Source organism: Fulmarus glacialis, unplaced genomic scaffold, assembly GCF_000690835.1.
Source record: "Fulmarus glacialis isolate BGI_N327 unplaced genomic scaffold, ASM69083v1 scaffold814, whole genome shotgun sequence".
NCBI classification, from domain to species: Eukaryota; Metazoa; Chordata; class Aves; order Procellariiformes; family Procellariidae; genus Fulmarus; species Fulmarus glacialis.
The window spans coordinates 29,883-45,481 of record NW_009209723.1 but is presented as its reverse complement, the minus strand read 5'-3'; the positions used below and the strand labels follow the sequence as shown (position 1 = coordinate 45,481).

At 39.0% G+C, this 15,599-nt stretch overlaps 1 protein-coding gene across 1 annotated transcript in view; it reads left to right on the top strand.

The window, feature by feature from the left end:
- The window catches only part of LOC104076144 (mirror-image polydactyly gene 1 protein-like), a 102,046-nt gene that overhangs the window by 72,483 nt on the left and 13,964 nt on the right, over positions 1-15,599 (top strand). The window contains exon 4 of the mRNA XM_009576908.1: positions 7,726-7,956. Coding sequence (XP_009575203.1) covers positions 7,726-7,956 — 231 coding nt within the window. The remainder of the gene's footprint in view (positions 1-7,725; positions 7,957-15,599) is intronic.

Genomic DNA, 15,599 nt, shown 5'->3' with positions numbered 1-15,599 from the left:
GTTTCTTTCAAGAGTTCTTTAACATATCAGATTGATAAGAGTCAAAACACCTTTACTGCCATTAAATATTTACCAAGACTTGGCTTTTGGAAGAGGGGCAGTTCAGTGCAGTGTGTTTGGCTCCATGCAATGCTATTGATTAGCTATCAGAAGGACATAGTTAATGGGTAACTGGAGGTATTACAGAGCGCTCCACATTCTTGTCAAGTCTTTTCTCTGAAGATGACCTAAAATAAAGTCAGTTACAACTGGCATTCACCCTGCGACAGATTGCACAAGCTCACCTACGGTATGAACAAAAGGTTCACAAGAATCAGTTGACCAGGGCTTAAGCAATCCTTTCTAGTAGTTGTTGTCATCACTGCTGGACTTTAGAACTGCACATGTTTACATTTAATTAGAAAGAACACACAGTTTACATCGCACAGTAGCTATCAGTATCGAATCAGAATTGATTTCCGCTCTCTTTCTCAAATGACTGTTTCCTTCAGACTAATTAAAAAAAGGCACATAACAAAATGACTCATATAAATTTTAAAGCAAAGTAAACAGTATTCCCTGGAGACAAAAATAAAAGTCAACAGCACATAGTCATTATATTGAGCTTGTTTTCAGGTGATTCTGATGACTGCATTATGATATATATCAGTACTATCAGATTTATTTTATATATAGAGAGAGAGATATATATGGACGTATATATGAAGTACCCCTTTGCACTGAGCAGATGCTTCACTGACTGTTTCAGTTTTCAGGGTCAGGATTCTTATTTGTTTCATCTGAATTGTTGCAGTTTATCTGATGCAAGAGGTGATTCACTAGTATTACTATTTTTTGCAGAAGGATTTTGTTCATTTCAAATAAAATTGTTTGTGTGTAGGCCACTCATGTAAAATGGAAGTCAGAAGCCATTATCCTTACCAGCGAGAAGCTGCAAAGAAAACTAAAGGCACGAACCAAGTTAGCCTTAACTTCATGCATAATTTCCCACAAAGAAATCTCTATTAGATTTTGTTAGTTGTAAGTGCAAATCTAAATTCAAACTACGGTAACAGGAGACATCATTTAAGGCTCCTAGCAGAAATGCCTGACCCTTGAATGTGCGCATTCTTTGTCATCAAGAAAGATTTCCGTGGTTGGCATTTTGGGGAGTAAAGTTTCAAGCCAGCGATTTGCTGCGTACTGTCAGATCCATGGGAGCTGAGAGGGTTGCAGTCCAGACCAGGTTGGTAGGTAGATGTGTGGAGCTGTAGGAGCTGATGCTGAAACGCCTGCTCAGGAGGCCTGATGTTCATTTGTGCCATAATACCCTGGTTTCCATGTAACAGACGGTGTTCAGAATGAAGTTCTTGGCAAGGATCATCAAAAAAAGGAAAAAAGTAATACACACTGCATCTGTTTTAGTTGGTATACCAGTGGCTCTATTATTTTAGCGCACAACCAGAGTTACTGCTTTCTTAATTAAGTTTAGCTTTGAGCAAAAAGGTGTGCTGTTCTTAAAACCGATGTTGTCAAAAACGTACTCAAAGTATAAAAAATAAACAACTATGACCCTTAGGACGAGATCCTCTGTCTCTTTTCCACCAAGTTTGTGTTTCTGCAAATCCCTGACACAGGCAATTCCCTGCTGGCCCGAAGCCAGAGTCGCTGGCTCCACACCACCCACGTACACACCCCTGCAGTGATCCGTGTCAACCGAGTGGCCTCCAGCAGTCAGCAGAGAGGCGCAGGGGCTGCCAGTTCAGCCCAGGGACTGGGAAGGTGAAAATACCTCTTGCCTTTGAGCCGGCCGTGCCCCTCCTCCCTGCCCACTGCCCGCAGCGGAGCCAGGATCTGCTGCTCTGCCCCTGCTACGACGCTCGCGCTTCCCTGGGAAAGTGGCTGGGGTTTTGTGATACACTGTAAAACGTGGAGTTGCTGGCACCATCTTAAACATCCTTTATATTCAAATACTGAGGTCACTCTTGATGACTTGATGCCAGTTCTGTCTTCGATTAATAGATAAGGTTCCCTCTGTATTTGCAGTGTTACCTAAACAATCTATTACTGTAGGGAATAACTACAGTATTACAAATACTAAGTTAAAGTTATTTTGTTAACTAAAGCCATTGGCAAATATTTAAGAATGGCCAAAGCATATGAATTGGCAATATAGAACAGATACAAGATAGCAAAATTCTTTCTTGTAACTTCTAGTATGATAAAGTAAACACTGTACAAAATAAAAATATTTTTTAAATTTCAGATTAATTTTGCTTAGTTAGAAGCAAGCCTTCATGGCTGGATAGTTGCACTCTGTGAATGCTTAGGCTAGAATATGCTAATACAGCCAATTCCCTGTCAAAACATGACAGGAACATTTTACGACAAGCTTGGTTCTAGGAATAACATGTAGTGTAGTAAAACTGTGAAGAGTATCTACAATAGTTGCTGTTGTATTGAAAACACAGTCCCCTAATTCGCGGAAGAAATTTGAGAGCCTGTTAATCTGTGTCTTGCAATTAGCACAGGTACGTAGTGGAACCATGAAGATGTGTAATTAATGTTAACATGTATCAAGTAATATTCAGGATTAAAGCGTAAAATCTACAGTAGTCTCTTCTGTAAACTCAGATGCACTATATCTGAGAGTTGATATATGTGTGAAAAAAGCTAATGCTGAGTTATCATCTTCCAGACTCTAATTAATCAGTTAGAGATAATAGAGACCCCAGCTCTAGGTGTATCATGTGCTCTGAAAATTCAGGTGCATTTCTTAGCTACAAGCTATTAACTGTGGGTCTGTGGATCTAGCTGAAGAGGATGGTACCACAGCTGCCAAAATCTCAGAAACGCTTCCTTTTACTCATCAGTATCATGTATGTTTCACTCTGTTTCAACCAAACATTATTAATCCAGAAACTATTTTTGTGGGGGCCCTGGACCATTTAATGGTGTGGTGAATGTGAGGAACGATAGGTAGTGCTGGATGTCATGTGCGTCTCGCTGACATGTGAGGCTGTGCTATCTGAGCAATTTGCCCAGTGGCTGCATGAAGTTAACTGGAGACATTTGATTACTGTGCAACTCCGTAAATGAAGGGTTTGTAATGGAGGCATGGTTTCCGATTATTTCTTGCTGAGAGCATGTCTCAGCAGTCCTTCAACTTCAAGAAAGGCTCAGATGATTAAATCATATGCCCCATGTCCTTACTACCTCTCCCAAGCTAGTCACAGGGGAATGGTGTGGGTACTGCAGTGGTCCCGGGGAGTGAAAATGAGGCCCAAAAGAAAATGTTTGCTGTTTGGTGTCATCAGAAGACCATCTGAGTTTAGTTTTGTCCTAAATTCAGACTGTGCTGCATCTAACTTAGCTCTTTCAACAGTGATGAGTCTCTTTTCAGTAGTGAAGCTTAGAGCACCTTGCAAACGTAGTATTGTGATTGCTCTTTTTTAAAAATGTGGAGACTGAGGCCCAAGGAGGAAAAATGTGTTTGTGGCCTTTAATTTGTATTTGTTGAAAAATGGAAGTTCTAAGATGTATGATAGTCAGTTCAAGCTTTCACTGTAGATAATGAACCTGTGCTTGAATCATCTAGTGTCCAGACTGTTTGGACCCTTGCACATGTTGCAGGTTTCTCTAGATCATTTCAGGAGAGAAGGCTGAAACTCAACCTACTGCTCACTGTGGATCCATATTCACATGTAATTGAGTTTGGACGGTATGGACACGCATGATCAGCGCTAATCTGTCAACATGTTATCCTGCAAAATCCTGAGGTTATATCACCAACCACCACAGAGAAGAAAATGAGTGGTGGGCTCTGTTCAACAAGTGCTTATCATTGGCTTTGGTGAGAGAATATGAAATAAAGAGGATACCTGAGCTCGTCCTAGACTAAGAAGGCGTGGGTACACCACACACGAGAGAGCGACACTCTGTGATGGACTGTGGCAATGCAAAGAACGTACTCTGCGTTATGCGCGACAGGCACTACTGTTATACCAGGGTCTGTGGCCTGTGCGCCACAGAGTCGTAACAACAGCTGCTGCCTTCGGTTAAATTAGTGAGAGATGTTTGGGTGGTTGTACTCAAGAGAAAACACAGTCCTCCTAACTCATGTAATTGCAGATGAAGGAGGGCTAGTAAAATATTTGTCTATGGTAGGGCAATGCCATCTAGTTACCAGTCTACCAGCTGTCAGGATCCTGACTCACGTGTAATGCAAACTTGACCATTTTATATCCTCCGCTTTACAGCAAAATGTCAAAGTCCTTCTAGGTCTCATGGGCTTTTTTTTAATATCGTCTTATTGCAGTGTTTCCTAAGAGCACCTTTGAGGTAGTATTTTCAAGGTATCAATGCTGCCTGGCCCTTGAGTGCACTCAGCAGTATGAAGGGACCCTCTTCAAAGCTGTCCTGAGTGCAGGGAGAGGTCTGAGAGGTCTCCAGAACTTGAGAGTCAGAAACATTTGTGGTGAAAACCAAGGTCAGACCTACATGCCTTTGGGAACAGTGATATGTTTATCACTGGGGTGGGGGAGGAGGGAGGGGACGGATAGGGAATGTTTGTTTTTTACTGGGTTTTTTTTCTTCCCTTAGGTGGAAGGTTTCTCTATGTTGTTCAGTAATTGCTTCAGGTGGAAAATCATTTCCCACCTTGCAGCAAAAGTATGCCTGGCAAGGAAAGAAGTGTTATAAGAGCAGCACTTCATACACTTGATTTTCAGCCAAAGTCAAGTGCCTCTGGGAGCAGTTACAGCTAGTGAAATTTTTTAGCAGGCTTGAAGCTACTCTGACTTTGGGGGATGAGGAAACCTCTTGCTATCTGCAGGAGCTGCATAAGTGACATCATCACATGTCACTTTTTCTTCTGCCTGGACACAGTTAAGGTAGGCCCTTGAAGCTCTCAGACCCAAGCTGGAGCAAGAAAGGGGCCTTGCTGCCATAGTAAAGCAAAAGGCTTACTATAAGTAACGTGTGAATTACTTAAAGGAACTGTTTGAATGCTTCTGTGACCCATTCTTCAGGCCTAGAACTCCCATTTATTTTTGATTTATAGCATCAATATTCTTTGAAGAAATAATCTTTGGGACATTAATGAAGGAATTTCAAATTAATAAGTATCAAAAGGGACTGAATACAAGTATTTTAGCAAAGCACATATTGATGGAAATCTGGCAATTGCATGCTTTTTGAAAAAAAAAGTTTAAAACATCTATCAACCACAGTGGCTTTGTCTGGAGGAATCACACTGGCTACAAAATACGTACATGTCGCAATCTATTGATCACTCAGATGCAATTATTATGAGTTAAAGCATGTAATAGTGTATTGCATACTGTATTGTTCGTGGCCAGTCTTTGAGGAGCCCAGTTGTAGCCACCCAGGGCCAGTAGTTTAGAATCTAAATAAATGACTGTATTTTTCATATGTTCTGGAAAAAAAACCTCTCAGCTGGTGTGAACAAGTTAGAATATTTAGGCTATCCTTTTTTTTTTTTTTTTTTAATCAGGGACCCATATATTCACTGAACAGTTTAGCTTCTCATGTCTTTTTTTCTTTTAATCTTGTGCCAGGTGTTTAAGAAGCGGGCAGCACTGGTATTTCGGTAACCTGCTTTCAGCATTATTTGCATACCTTTGTATTTTTCCAAGGTGATCAATGCTCGACCATAGCGGAACTTCAGTCAGTAGATTTTATGTGCAACTGTTAAAGTAATTTTATTTTTAATGAGTCTGTTCTAGGGATTTTAATGTCCCTTTATAAATATTTATATTTTCAATATGTCTCCATTTAATTGAAAAGGTTCTTCACATTATTTTCAGACAACCACGGGTAGTAGGCGTAATGACATATCAACACTCTGACCTTTTAGCTTCTGGATTTCTATTAGCTCATCCACATTTTGCTTGTCCATGTATATTATATTTTAGTTTGTCCATGTATATTATATTTTAGTTCCTCTATGGGCTGTCGGAATGAAGGGTGTTTTCCATACAAACACCTTAATACACTGGAAAGAAAGAAAATACATTGTTGCATACTAGCAGCTGTCATGCAGACTGTGTCTTGAGTATTGTAATCAGTGTGCACTGCTACTAGAAATCCACACTGAAATAATGTTTGATATTTGCATGGTCATCAGTCAGAGGGATGATCTCGAGTCATATTCATCAATACAGCAACAGCTTCTGATATTCATGAAGTTGTTTTGAAATTTCTTCAATTACTTATCTAAAAGCACTGCTCATTATGATATCCTGTTGCCATCACTTTTGTTATAAATGTCTTCCATTAATTTCTTCTACTACCAGTGTCATTTTCCATTGGTGTAAAATTCACCAATGAATTATGGCTATGAAGAGATGAGAAGCAATCGTTGCCAATTCCACGGGAGAGCTTGCTGGTGCAGGCTCCTCCCCTAGTAATCAGCTATTAATGTCATTTCTACCATTGCACCTTAATAACTCAAGCAGCTGGCTACCTACTGATTCCTTGGGAAATAATTCCACAGTCAACAGGCTTCATTGAGAATTTTTTACCCTGATGCACCATCTTCTTCTTTATTCTCCTTTTTTCAGTTTCTTCTCATTATTTGTAGGTAACCTGTCTGTCTAATATCCTTCTTTTTGCTTATTTTCCATAGCTATTGTTAGCTGATCCAGGCGTATTTATTTCTTTTAGCTTCATGAATCTATTGCCTTAAGACCCTATTCAATTTCATTTTTAATTTCTGATCTCCCTTTGATTTGTCCAGAACTTTCTGGCACACAAATACAAAGCATGTAGTACTGTGTTCTGGTTTGTACAATGAAAGAGTATTATTTTTGTGCTCTATGATTTGGTATCTCTAGGAATATCCTCAAAATCATGTATAAAACTGAATATGTTGAATATACATCCACGGCACTTTGGTGTGAAATAGGTGGTAAAAATGTCTGCGTTTTGCCTGAGTGAAGCCAAAACAGGGGGTCAGAAAGGACTTTCCAAGAAATTATGGTGGAAGACACTATAGATATTGAAATGTCCTGTGATAAAACCCCGATGCTGGCAGGGTTACCTATCTCTGTCTACTAGAGAGAGGCTATTTAAGACACATGTATTCTAGTACAGGTGTTACTAGCTTATTTAAACCAGCATCAAGAAATATTTTAAGTTTCCTCTCACAAAAATACTGACCAAAGACCTTTAGAATTGGTTAGCATGTGCAAATCATTCATATTTCTAAGTAATCCATCTGATTTAATGATTTTAATTTTTGCCTTGTAGCATTTTTATTCCTTTCATTATATTGAAAAATCTGCAATTTTGCAAATAAACCCCCTGTAGTTGGTGAGTCTGCTTGCTAAAAGAGAGCCCTATGTAACACAAGTTAATAACACGTCAGTAACTTACATTGATTAATGCAACTTCATGTAAATCACACTAACAACTTTTTGCTGCAGCTCAAAGGTGATTAGGAAGATGCTACTGCTGAAAAATACTGCCTTTTAAGTTTTTGTTGAATAGGGGTTTTTTTGACTTTTTAAAATTCTGATAGTTGTTACATACTTCTAGAAGAGCCTTGTGGAAATGGGATGTTCTTTTTGTTCTCTGTCATTTTTGAAATAAAACTTGTTTTGGTATTAGTGCATGTGGATCTATAAATGATAATATTAAAAATATTAATTAAACTGAGTGTAGTATTCTTGCAGCTCAGCCTTAGACTGAAACTTCATAACGTGAATGATTTTGTTTTCCCAGCTTATACAAATCTTTGTCTGAAGGAATGGGTCTCAAGGACCAGCTTAACTGTACTTTCGGTACTTCTGAAGGTGGACTGCATGGCAGGGAGGATGTTGTGACCCTTACCTATCGCCAGATTGAAGATCTGGCAGCTCAGCTGCAGCAAGCTCGGTCAGAGCAAAAGGACACAGAGCTGAAGCTCCAGAAAGCCCTGGAGGCCTCACAGGAGGCCAATGAAAAAGTTCAGAAGTAAGTCACTTGCCTTCTTTCAAGAAAAATTGCAGTCGAAAACCAAATGAAATGTTGTTTCTTCTGGTATTTGGTCTATGACTGAAAGTGTGGCAGTACTCAGAAAAGGTCCTTTAAAACAATTCCTTCTTTGTCAGCCATTCAGCTCGTTACCTGCTCAGTGTGAAGCCGATCATTTTAACAGTTTTATAGTATTATGCAAGTCAGTGTGCCTGTCATCACTGTTATGGAAACTGCTTTCTACATGTGGAAGGCACAGAGAAAGTGTTTCCATCTCCTGTGAATGGTTTTCACTGTCTTTTTACCCCATGGCAATCCTATGGCAACAGAGTATTTGCCTTTATAATTGCATGGTAGAATATTAAGGTTCCCATTTTTGGTCTGTTACGCATCTGGCAGGTTTCATGCCACGATAAATGCTGATGGGGTTGTTTAGGGGTGGCTTCAAAATCTCACTGAAACCAACAGGAAGTCTCTGAGTCGGTGAACAGGGATTGTATTCTCTTTCCCAGCATAAGATTCCCTGATAAAAGGTTACTGAACTGCAAAACCTGAAGTTCATCTCTACTGAAGTCTTACTGTCATGTTTGTTATTACTAGCACATAAGCCTTTGAAAGTCTGATTGCTGGGACATAGGCAAACCTGTAGGCAGAGCTCTTCACAGTCTGGCACTTCTCATCTCTGCATTACATTCACCAGCTGCAAAATACCCCTCTTTCACCCTTCCAAGGTGGTTGATGCTGAGCTGATAAAATTTTCCCATCTTCCGTATTTGTCTTCAACTTTAATGTCTGCAGCATATTTCCAGAGTAGCCAGAAATTGGCTTATCGTATATTGCAAGGACCTAACAAGAGTTCTTCCTGTTTAAAAAAATACATGCTGAGTTCTTCTATTAAAAAAGTAAAGAAATCATATTTTTATATTTTTAATTTATTTGTAATTACATAAAATATAGTTAAGATAGATGCATATATGAAAATACATATTTTCAGTCATCTCTTTAAAACCTCCAGTTGTTTGAGAATCATTCAAATCTTTATTCTGAACACTTAGATATATTTGAAACTTCAGCAGGTGCGTGCTTGATAAAAATAAAACTACGAAAAATAATTAACAGCATGTTAAAGAGAATGTTGGCTAAACTTTTCTGTACGTTGTTTAAAGTTGTTATTTCATTTCATTTTATTTATAAACATTTACTAACCATAGATATTTAAGTGAAGGTTATTTTTTGGTTTTGGTTTTTTTTTCGTGAAACAGTCTTCTTTAATCCCGTGTAACAAGGATGGCTAGAGTAGAAGTGAACCCTCAACCTGAATTAAAGTGGTGGTGATGCACTGCTATAGTGAAAAGAATTTACGCAATTTAACATGCTCAACTACTTGGGAAATTTTTGGTCAGGTTAGTTTTCATTATTGCTAAGATCAGACCGCTGAGCCTATAGCAAAATTAAACAATTGGTGGAGGTCTTTTGATGACAATAGCATGCCCTTTTTACCAAGAAACTGTGGAAATGCTCTGTGCGTCTTCCCAGCACCCAGAGTCATCCACCCCCATCTTATAATTCAACCTGCAAACAGATTAAGCAGCTGAGTTTGTGGAAAGTGTGTTTACTTTGAGCTAAGAACCCTTGTGTGACACTATAGAGATTCCTCTGACACCTCTGGGAGAGCTACACAGACAGTTCGTACTCATCAGCAGGGAAACCGGGCTGAGAATTCCCAATTTCTTTGTAACCTCAACCGCTTCATACAAATCAGTGTTTGGCAATTAGGCAGGAACTCATTTGTTAGCTGAGCTTTTTATTTCAAAGATGTAGGATGTTCTACATTTCAAAAAGGAACTGACAATTTATAAACCCGTCAACGGGAAGGCTTCTTGGTATTAATTGCAGTAGTATTAATTATTAGCACTGTCTTAAGAGGGTGCTTATTGTAATTTAAAATGTGACACTACAATTCGTAGCCTGAATAGGGTTCTAAAACATCTGTTTTCTTGACTTCTTTTAAATGCTCAAGTAAAATTGAATACTGACATATGAGGGAAGTAATTTTATCAGCTATATAAAGTAGTTTCTCAGTATTATTCAGTAAAATATCTGAATAGTGTAGCAATAGTTAAAAATCAGAAGAGGAAAATAAATATGAGCTTCATTAAAAAGAACATAATTAGAATAATTAAAATAATGTTGAAAAAGGATGTACTTTATATCTTTGTACCATGTAATTTACTGGTGTTCACTACTATGCCTTTGCTAATCTGTTCTCTGGCAACACTAAAGAATTTTTTAATATTCTTAAAAACTTCAGTGTTTGCCTTCAACATCATATGCAGAGCTTGAAATAGAGATGTAATTTCTCCACGGCATTGCCATCATGTCAGCCATTTGTTTACCCACCTGCAATTGTTGCTTTCTAAACGTGAGATCCAAGTCAGAATAGTGGTCCTGTGTTTTCTGTCAGGACACAAAGCATCTAAAAAATTTCTGGATCCTATCCCACATGAAACAGCAGCTGTGAACCAGAAGGGGGATATATTGGAATCTGCTTATAGTGAACTTGGATATAGTAAAATTCTGTTTATACTGAAGCAGGGTGAACATCTCACATCGGCTCACTGCAGTGTGAGGTATAAATTGCGACTCTGTGCTCTTGCCTGTGAAGATGATTCGCCATCCTAGCAGGGGTGGTGATGTGAAACAGAAAATGTTGATGCTCAGAGAGTGACCACACAGATTTAGCAGCATTTCTTTGAATCTATTTTGATTTTGAAACGTTAAAAAGATACACGTTAGACTTTGAAGAGAGCACTATTCTAGTTTATAAATCAAATACACATTTTAATGGTGTGGTGTATGTAGATAAATACATGTATGCGCACACATAACACAGTACATATTTATTCAATAGGAAATTATGATGATCTGTGCAGTACTTAATATTTTTAACCTGTACTCTGTAGAATGGCTATGACTATAATTTTCTATATTTAATTAATGTTTCTAATTAATGGTTACAAATAATTAGGACAGTGGCACAGAATTCACCAGGAGTGTTGGCACCGCGCCACATGCCCCCTGCAAGTTTGTCCTGCCGGAGAAGCCAGGAGCCAGCTGGTGCAGCCCCAGCAGGGAAATGGGGCTGACCTGGAGAAGGTGGCTGGAAAAGCCTGTGAATTAATTAATGCCTCTGCCAGCAGAGGAAGCAAGACACTTTAAAACTGTCCTTCCTGCTGGAACCTCTGGGATTGAGGAGTGGCTACTGATGTCAGTGAGATCAGAGGAGGTTATAATGTAATACCAAATCAATATTAGCCAATTATCAGTAAAGGTTGAGGCCACTTTTGATGTGTTTTTTCCAGGAAATGTTCTATTTTTCTGCAACAGCTTTGCAGCTGGAGTGAATTTTAATGCAATTTGTCTGTTGAGGGCTTCTATTTTTTCAATTTAATGATTCTAGCTCAGTGTCATGGTTTAACCCCAGCCGGCAACTAAGCCCCGCACAGCTGCTTGCTCACTCCCCCCCAGTGGGATGGGGGAGAGAATCGGGAGGGCAAAAGTGAGAAAACTCGTGGGTTGAGATAAAGACAGTTTAATAGGTAAAGCAAAAGCCGTGAACAGAAGAAAAGCAAAACAAGGAATTCATTCCCTACTTCCCATCGGCAGGCAGGTGTTCAGCCATCTCCAGGAAAGCAGGGCTCCATCAAGCGTAATGGTTACTTGGGAAGACAAACGCCATCACTCTGAATGTCTCCCCCTTCCTTCTTCTTCCCCCAGCTTTATATGCTGAGCATGATGTCACACGGTATGGGATATCCCCTTGGTCAGTTGGGGTCAGCTGTCCCGGCTGTGTCCCCTCCCCTCCCAACTTCTTGTGCACCCCCAGCCTGCTCGCTGGTGGGGTGGGGTGAGGAGCAGAAAAGTCCTTGGCTCTGTGTCAGCACTGCTCAGCGATAACTGAAACATCCCTGTGTTATCAGCACTGTTTTCAGCACAAATCCCAAACATAGCCCCATACTAGCTACTATAAAGAAAATTAACTCTACCCCAGCCAAAACCAGCACATTCAGTAAAGCGTAGCTCTCTGCATGTGAGCAGTCACACTTGCACACTCACATAGCTTTGTAAGGTAGCAGTGGAGGGTGCGCGTGTAGAATTTCTATGTAATCCTCTAAAAGTAAACACAAATCCACAAAGTAATGGTGCAATGCTAAAGTATATGGGTATGCAAATAAGCATAAATGGTGAGAAATATGCTGCTTGTGCACTTTGTCGAGGTAGTTCTTACTATGAACAAAGCAAATATATAAGTGATGTGAAACAGAAATTCTTACTTCATTTGTCCTTAACTGTTTATTAAAGACATCTTTTCTTTTGATTTTGGTTTTTTTTTCTTTTAAGGAGGAAGTCAGGAGAGTTACAGATTTGGAAAAAATACTTCAGTGGATTGAATACAAAAGAAAACTAAGCAGATTGTTTTATCAAAGGAAATTACTGTCTCTCATAAAAGGAATACTACCCTTAATAATATTTGCTTTACCTCTTAAGGTGTGATTTTTTGGCTGCCTAACTTTCATTGTTACTGGAACACACCCTTTTTTTGAGTAGTCTGGGATTTCCCTCCAGCATTTCTGAACACGCTTTCTCTGCTTTCATAGTTGCTCACTTAGTTTTGTTCCTTAGCTGATGCTGATAAATAAGTCGATCGATGACACAACAAAAACAAACAGTTCTTACCAGCGTTCGACACAGCTGAAAAGAATACAAAAATGGAAAGAAATAAGGAGCAAGCATTTATTAAGTGGTTAGAGTTCCCCTCTTCTGCAAGTAAAACTAATGTGCCTTCCAAGTATGGGAGCTGTGTGCATTTCACATCAACGTCCAAGACGTTCTCCAGTGCTGGCTGGAGGGTCTAATCTTTCCCAGAATGATCCGAGCAGTGCAAGAACAAGAATGAATATTTGAATAATCACACCACAATGAGAGGTGACCCTCCGATAGGGGACTGACCAGATACACATATGGATTTTTGGTAGGACGCTCTGATGCTCTTTTTTAACACAGCTGTGAGAAGAATGTGGCTAAGACCCAGTAGTCTTTCTGGAGTGTAGCTGGCAAAGGAAACCATGAGGAGAAGAGAATTTAACACATGGGTGTAAGAGAGTCCGCTTCATTGATGCGATCTGAGGGGAATGTCTAATGACTGGAAGAATTAAACTTGGCAATGAAAACACAAAGCTCTTTTCATCAATTCAAACGCAGACTCTAAAGCTGCAGATGGTTACCTCCAGCCTTGCCTATTCAGTGCAGGGTTGTATAAAATGGCACTTTGGTGAATACTAATAGATCAAAACAAAGATTTAATAACATAAAGATGTGGTGTTCATTTTTAAATGAGGATACAGGTCAGTGTCTCAGAAAAGAGTGAAATAAGTATCTTTATGTATGGGTCTAAAGTCTCTGGAGATTTTTAACTGCAAACATGGTATCTTTAGTGTGCAGATTGTATTCAGTACAGCACAGCTATGCAGGGAACAGGCTAAAAGCAAGATTTCTGAATTATTATACTAATTGAGCCTCTTTGCAAAATGCAAATGTTGTTAACTAGTTATCTCCCTTTTAAAATCATACCTACATACATTTAGTTGAAGTATACATTGTAGCTTGTATGCTTTCAGTCACTCCCTGTAGATAAGAATGGAGCTAGTTAATTAGAAATTGCAGGCAGAAGCACTGCACAAAAGAAACAACTTTTACATTCACTGGGACTTAAAGCTATTTGTTTTGGAGGAACCACCAAATGTCAGATAACTCGACTGGCTTTATTTAAAATTTTAGAGAAACATTTCTTTAATTTTCATATTTCAAAACAATAAATACAATTTAATGTCTTACTTTATTAAGATGTTACATTTAGATGTTCGGACTTTCCTATTAAAACTAGACTGCTTTTTCTTTTACTTACAAAACTGTATTCTGGTGAATGTCAGATCAACACGTTAACTACTGGAAGCTTCATAGATATTAATAGTTTCACTGATTTGTGTGAGTAAATAATTTAGCAGATGTCAAAAGTGATTTTGCGTTTAATGAAAACCACTGTGCTGCCTGCTGCTGTGAAGTTCTGCTGGGATTGAATAGTTGGTAATCTCTTAATATCATATAGGGAATAATTTAAAGGTGCTGGCATTTTGAAATGTAAAGTAAGTTCTGGTGACTTGTTGAAGAATGTAGATGTAGAGCTAGTTTCTTAGTTACAGCAAATTGGCTTAGCTCTGTCGCCCTGAGTTGCATTCATTTGTCCCAGTTAAGGATATGACCTGTAGTTTACTGAGAAACAGATGCTGGTGGGTACATTCAAAAGACGAGCAAGTGAGGGCAAAGTGCTAAGAATCTTTTACTTGCTCTAGCAAGCCACAGAAGTCAATGGTTATGAGAGTTTGTACAGAAGGAAATGGGGAGCCGAGGAAGACAACTCTTGTAGCAGTCTAAGATACCAATGAAAATTAGCAATAGTTCTGGACTTTCAGAACTGGATCAAAAGTTATTAAAGGAGATTCAACATGGAAAAAACTGCTTGATGAGGACTGATGTGTTGGCTGCCTCGTGCAATGATTAAAAGCAGATTATAAGCTCCATGGGGCCTATAAGAGATACACAATCTCCACAGGCGGGGTTTTATGGTGTTTAGGAAACCCACACTAGCCAGATGGAAGATTCCCAGACACGCAAAACTACCACATACCCCGAAGAATTCTGCAGAGTGCAGCAGAGCTGATGCAAAGTTTCTTTGGCATGCAAGACATGAATAGGAACATGAGAAAGTCTAAAACACAAAATCTAGTAACAATCATATCATATATGAAAATATTAGCATTAACTAGGGTATCAATAACAGACAGTGTGAATTTATTGGATTTAGGGGCAGTAGGCTTGGAAGTAGCCTGCTTTAGGAATGTAGTGAGGAATTAAGACTAATTGAAACGTGTGAAGAAAGTCATGTGTGATCCAACTGAAAGCAGTACATAGTAGGGTCAGAATTTATTTAAATACTTGGAATTCTGTGCTAATGCCAGTGACTCCTCTCAGAAAAATTCCCCTCAGGCTGCACTAATATGGACAGTGAAATGATGAATTAAAAAGTCTTGTAGAGATACCTGTTTGTAGTAATAAAAGAATTGAGTAAGCCAGTGAGGTTATGTGCAGCCTCAGAGAAATTCAACATAGAGAGTGAAATCAGTTTTCTGGGTCTGGAGGAAATAAAATATTGAAGTAGTATTCAAATCTAAGGTGAGCTGAACAAATTCAGTCACTGGTGGCATACTCTCTGGACTGTTGTAGGTATACCGCGTTTCTGTATCACTAGGCAGGTCTTGTTTCCCTTGGTAAGGCTAACTTATTATTCATGCTGTACAAAAGGAAATATATCACTTTTGCAAAGCTGTAATGAAATGTATTTTCCGCATTGGATTATGTTATCTTTATTGGATGATACTTCACTTACCGATTTTTGAATTGTGTACTCCATGTTCCAGTCCAGGTAAAATTTGCAGGCTGTGATGGAGGGAGTGCCTGATAACTTAGTACCACTAATACTGATAATTTCCTAGCCCAAAGAAGAGAAGAATTGGGTTAGCATAAGC